This window comes from Hydra vulgaris, chromosome 11 (assembly GCF_038396675.1).
Source record: "Hydra vulgaris chromosome 11, alternate assembly HydraT2T_AEP".
Lineage (NCBI taxonomy): Eukaryota > Metazoa > Cnidaria > Hydrozoa > Anthoathecata > Hydridae > Hydra > Hydra vulgaris.
Window position 1 is genome coordinate 52,514,672 of NC_088930.1, and position 6,688 is coordinate 52,521,359.

The 6,688-nt window shown below is 28.5% G+C and overlaps 1 protein-coding gene across 1 annotated transcript; it reads left to right on the forward strand.

Annotated features, from left to right (window-relative positions):
- The first annotated feature begins 899 nt into the window (after positions 1 to 899).
- LOC136087130 (general transcription factor II-I repeat domain-containing protein 2A-like) lies at positions 900 to 2,247 on the forward strand. The gene is made up of 2 exons (XM_065809636.1): positions 900 to 1,646; positions 1,714 to 2,247. Exons 1-2 carry the CDS (start codon positions 900 to 902, stop codon positions 2,245 to 2,247), a joined length of 1,281 nt encoding a protein of 426 aa, XP_065665708.1.
- The last annotated feature ends 4,441 nt before the right edge of the window (positions 2,248 to 6,688 follow it).

A 6,688-nucleotide genomic window follows, 5' to 3' on the forward strand; every position in this document is an offset into this window, starting at 1 on the left:
GGGCCTTTGCTACATAATTTGTGGGTCCCAAGCCACCTAACTGCATAATATACAAAGTAGTGTAGTTGTGGGCCTTTTAGTTGTTTTCCAGGCTGTAAAAATTATAAAGCCTCCTTATAAAATAATCCCTAACACCAGATCTTGTCATTTTAGACATAGTAAAAAAATAATTTTAATGCACTCAGCACTTTAACACTGTACTACACACTAACACTGTAGCACTTTAAGACTTCAAATAAGATAAAAAATTACTCTACAAAAATAAAAACATTCGAAAAGCACATCAAAAATAATTAGAACATTCGAATTTGTTCAGATAAAGTAACTCAAACAACAATTTAATTAATTTAACGCTGTAAAAACTATTTCATATCAAATATACCAGTGGTAAAAGTTATCGTCTTTAGAATGTTTTTCGTACTTTTCATGAATAAAAATACTACATTGTTTAGATTTTTTACGAAATAAGTATTATAAAAGAAATAGTCGGCAAATCTTTAATGTTTTAAATAACCGGTTTTTCAAGACGCAATATTTGGAAATTGAATAACCAAAAATTACTCGAGTATAACCAGTTATCGAGTAACCGGTTATCGAGTTTAGATGCTTTACTCAGAAGTTGCAACTCTGATAAATACACACATTAATTTGCAAAGATATGCCAGGTAAACATGAAGCGAAGCGTAAATATGCATGTCAGTGGAATGAAAAATGGGAGCTGATATATTTCTTCACTGAGGGAGCAAGTAACAATGCTCTATGTTTAATATGTAATGAGACTGTTAGTGAACTGAAAGGAACCAAGCTTGAACGTCATTTCGTATCAAAACATGAATTGTACAATACCAAATATCCTCTTGAAAAGCTGTTTAGAAAAACAGAAAAATTTGTTTCAACAAATGTCTAGCAGTGTTGATTGTGAAACTCGTGCCTCTAATATGGTGTCATGGATATTAGCAAAAAACCTGAAACCATTTACTGATGGTGAAATAATCAAAGAATGCATGATTGAAGCATCAAAAGTTCTTTTCCCAAATGATAAAAAAATTCATGACAAATTTCAAAGTATGCACTTGTCCGCGCGTACAGTTACTCGAAAAATTGAGAAAATGGTTGTTAATGTTTATGAACAATTGCCAAATAATCTGTCAGAAGCTGAATTTGTGAGTATCGCTCTCGATGAGTCTACTGACCTTGTCGGTAAAGCACAACTCTGTGTTTATGCACGTTTTATCACTACAAATTGTTGTTTATTTGAAGAACTGCTTGGAATTGAATTACTGGAAACAACTACAACTGGACAAGACATTTATGACAAACTGTTCAAAATATTAAAAAATAGGAAAGTGCCTCTTCAAAAAATATCTTCAGTTGTCACAGATGGCGCTCCTGCTATGATTAGAAGAATTCGAGGAGTTGTTACTTTGCTGAGAAATAGTGGTGAGTTTCCTAACAAATTTATGTCATATCACTGTGTGATACACCAGGAAGCACTGTGCGCTAAAGTTGCGACAATTGATGATGTAATGACAGCTGTAGTAAAAACAATCAATCATATACGTTCCAATGCACTCAAACGGCGTCAATTTCGTGCACTAATGGAACAAAATGAAGATGAACATGGTGATCTTCTTCTTCATTCAGAGGTATATAGACAAAAAATAAATAATTTACCATTACAATCAAAAATAAATCTTTGTCTATTTTTTGCAGGTTAGGTGGCTATCAAGAGGAAATATTCTTAACAGATTTTGGGAGTGTTTGCCAAGTGTACTGCAGTTCATGGTAACTCAAAAATTTTCATTCATTACAATGTCTATTGAAGAGTTTAAGTGTAAACTGGCTTTCCTTTGCGACATCACAGCACAATTCAATGTTCTGAATAAGAGATTACAAGGCCGCCGTGTGCTGGTTTGTGATTTGATCAACCACATCACTGTGATGAAGACAAAACTTAATTTGTACAAAACTCAATTCGCATCTGGTAGTTGTACTCATTTTCCTACTTTAAATGAATGTCAACCATCAAGGGAAACGTTATCGTCATTTTCCTTAATAGTGACTGCTCTGTATAATCAATTTGAAAACAGATTTAATGAATTTGAAGACTTAAAAAAGCATATGGTTTTTTTGTGTTATCCATTTGACTTTGATATGAATGATATTAGTATTCTAAAGGACTTTGAAGAAGCTGATATTTTAAAAGCAGAGGATGAACTAATTAACTTCAATGTGACGACGAGTTGAGAAGAAAGGCACCAAAAAAAGATGAAGATGGCACTTTTGGTGAAAATTTAATTATTTTCTGGCATGCTGTCATGAAGGAACGTTTTCCAGTTCTTAAAAAACATGCAAATAGACTTATCTGAATGTATGGCACTAGTTACCAATGCAAACAAACATTCTCAGCCATGAAAATAATAAAAAATGTTTACAGAACAAGACTGACTGACACTCATTTGAATGACCTTGTGCTAGCTGCAACAACAAAATACTCACCAAATTTTTAATTGTGTTTTATGTTTTTTTTTTTCTTAAGTATGTATTTTGTATTGATACAATTATTAGTTCTGTAATCTAATTCTATACTATATTCTGTTATATAGGTAATATAACCTATTTTATATACAATTTATTTATTGCTGTGGGCCGCAACTAAAACAAGAATTTTGCAAGTGGGCCCCTTTGGAAATATGGTGCCGACCACTGGCTTAAGCTAACAACAGCAAAAGCATTTTTTTTACAAATAATGTAAATTAAGTTTATCTAATATAATTTTTTGGATATATATCTTTAAAAATGGGGTTCGGTGTCAAAACCATGGCCTTTGGGGTTGTCCATAAAGTACATAGAAGGATCAGGGGATGGGTAGGTCAGCAAAAAGCGTTCAATAAAGAGGAGGTTTAGGATTAATTATAAAAGTACGCACGTTCTAATTTAAAAAATATTTGTTAATTTAAATATTTTTTCTAAACTTTAACTTTTTTATTTCATACAAAGAGGGCGAGGGAGTATTTAAAAGCGTACGTACATTTTAGGGAAAGGGTAGACTTAAAAAATTGCATGGCAAATGGGGAGGGGGTCAAGTTTCTAAACTTTTGGCTTACGCACTTTACGGACGTTCTGTTTTCAAATTTTTTAAAAAACGTAAATCTTTTTATTTTGCAAAAGTCTTGAAATGTATCGCAACAATATTATCATCCAATGGCAATGCAAGACTTTCAATTTATCAGGATTGTAAAAACAAGTGCAATATGGTTTTTGATGTATACTGGTATCGAAATCGCTATCGGTATGTTGTAATTATCCTACCATATGTCCTACCCTAATTATAATACCCTTAGTTTAAATATTGTCATTCTAATAAACAAAAACAAAAATATTTCAAGGATGATTTATTTATTAAACGTTGTGTTTGATAAATTTCATTTCAGATTTTTTAAAAACTTTATAGAATACTTTATATTATTTGTAGAATATTTTTAATGCACTAGTAAATAATTTATTTATATATTTACTTATATACTTTTATATACTTTAATACCTTCCTTTATCTAGCTTAAAACAAAAACTTAAAACTATTATAATTATAAAAGAAAACTATAACAAATTAAGCTGTCTTAAATATATTTCCAAAGGGTATTTATTTGAAAATATTACTTTCTGTGAGTCTAATAAACCTTTTATAAACGTCTTCTAAACGTTCTAAACTTTAGAACGTAATTTTCAATCAAATGCCCGTCTAGAAACGTCTTTAAGACATCTAAAATGTGTTGATTCAAACGAAAATATTAAATTCAAATTTATAAAAAATAAAATGTGTTGTTCCCCTAAGTTCCATTTATGGTCCTTTTTAATTTTTAATTTGTATTAAGGATCTTCCATAATCCCTAAAAAAACTTGATGCAATAATGTTAGCTGATGACACACGTTTTTTTATTTATCAGCACCAATTAAAGACCTCCTTGAATCAGTGTGAACAATGATCTAGAAAATCTAAACATCTAGTTTAAAGTAAATAAATGATTTTTAAATACAGAAAAAACAAAATACATCTTATTTTATTCCACCGAGCAGAAAATTTGTATACCAAGCATACTTTACAACCAAGCATGCCTTTAATACCAAGCATATCTTTACTACCAAGCATACCTTTACTACCAAGCATATCTTTACTACCAAGCATACCTTTACAAAGAGTTGATAACATAAACATAAAAGAACTTTTATGTTTATGTTATCAATTCCTAATTAAATTTCTTGGAATTGACGAAACGATTTTATGGCCCATATAAAAACAATAATTACAAAAACATCAAAAAGATCAGCATACTCTACTAAGTCGAACTTATAATTTCTCAAGAGAATCTTAAAATTCTCTACTTTTCTTTTATACAAAGTTATCTAACATATGCTTATATTGCCTGGGGAAGTATAAATAAGTCTAAACTAAATTCTCTCCATATATAACAGAAACATAAAAATAAATTCATTCATGCCGATCCCTTACTTAAAAACTTGAATGCATTAAGTAATTAACATTAACATCAACAAATTAACATCTACCAAAATATTTTATTTATGCTCAAATATAAATTTTTTTTTTTTTTTTTGTTCTTTATTACAACTTTCTAATAATTCATTTTACAGTTTTTATAAATAAAAAAAATAAAAATCTAAATAGAAGAAAGAAAATACAATAAAAAGATTTTGTAATAAAAATAATAAAGAACGCGGAAACTCGAAGAAGACCGGCAGGTCTTGTCACCGAGAACCGCTGAAGTAAAACACTTATTTTAAATTTAAAATAATATAAAAAGTATATACACAAATAACGTTTTTTTCACATTAAACATTAGTCTACAGAATAAAATAATTAAATAAACTTGAAAATACTTTAAAAGTAAATCAATATATTTGTAATTAAAAAAATTAGTTTTTTAAGATTAAATTTAAAAGAACTTAAAGTACAATCTTGAGAAATATCATTTGGAGCATTTAAAATTACATTGTTCCATAAAAATGGTCCGCGAAAAGAAATACAAAATTTTCCAAAATTAGTTTGAGAAAACGATTGTCGAATTAAATTATTATTCCTTAATATTAATTAATAATATTGTAATTAGATTTGAAGCTTTAAATAGGTCATTAATGTAAACTAAAAATAAAAGAGGTCCTAATATGGATCCTTGCGGAACTCCGCATGTTACATTTAACAAACTAGATGATGTACTTTCATCTGCATAAACAAATTGCTTTCTATTATAAAGGTAACTTTTCAGCAAAACTAATACATTACCAGTTATTCCGTACCACTCTAACTTTTTAAAAAGAATTTTGTGATCAATAGTATCAAAAGCTTTCGCTACATAACTCGAACTTGTTCCAACTTATTTTACAAACAACTTTTTTCAAATCACGAACAGATAACTTCACATTACCCATAAAAAAAAAAAACAATTGTGGCCCCTGCGTATACAACAAAATAATACCACAAAATATTGAACTTAAATTGGATAATCTTATTGCCCAGAAGAAAAATTATAGGTTCTTATAGTTAAAAAAAACAATTTTATCGATAATTAAATGATAAATAATGTTGATAAAAAGGACTTGCAAAAATTTTGAAATTCATTGGTAAATAGCCAGCACTTTATATTTTAAAACACAAAATTTTAATTAATCATTATAGCCCACTGTCGAGCGCACGTGTGTATGCACATGCATATGCAAATGCGCATTCTAAACTTTTTTTAGGCATTGTTTATATGTATGGTGTACATACATATAAACTATATAAACTGGAGACAAATAAATATTATTTTTTTGAAGTATATACTAATGATCGTTGAAAAAACAAAATTAAAAATAAAATGAATAAAAATCCATAAGACTTGTTCTTTTGATCCGCTAAAGACGTTCTTAGAAAATTTTAATAAGAAGTATTAAGGACTCCCTGAGAAGACGTCTGGTAAAGTCGTCTGAAAAACTTTCATTTAGGCCCGACATATTTACGACGTATTTACGTAGTTTAAGGAAAAAAAAAGTTTATAAGTTGTTTGTAATTGATATTTTTTGTTTTAGATATAATTTTATTAGTTAAATTTAAAAAGTTTAAGTTTTAAATATAATAAATTTTAATTATGTTGTAGTTATTTTTATTCCCACGTTGATGTTTTAAAAACCCGCCAGACAAAGCCGTGCTGAGAAACTAAGTTATGCTATGTCCAAATCACAATGAGCAAATGTATATAAGATTAAATTTAAAATTTAGGGCTATTGAGGCTTTTTATTGTTTCATATTACATTTACAGATCTTTGTAAAAACAAATCAACTTAAAAGGTTTTTTTTGTTCATGCTGTTGTAATCCATATATAAAGGTTTTATTGTTTATGTCGTTGAAATTAGTACTTACAAGATGGTCAATAGAAGAAACCCTGGTCTAGAAAAGCTTTTGTTATATCTTATTGTTTACTTTTTTATTGTCACGTTATCAAATCTAGTGTAAAACAAACGAAAGTTTTATAACTTAAGATGCAAAGTTTGTTAGTTCAAATAAAAAAATTAGTTCAATATTTTCATTAAATGGCTATGTATTATCAGAATAAATTAAAAATTTGTTATATTTAAATAAACTAAATTTTTTTTTTTTGCTTGCTTACATTAATCGTATTTTATAAAAGCAAG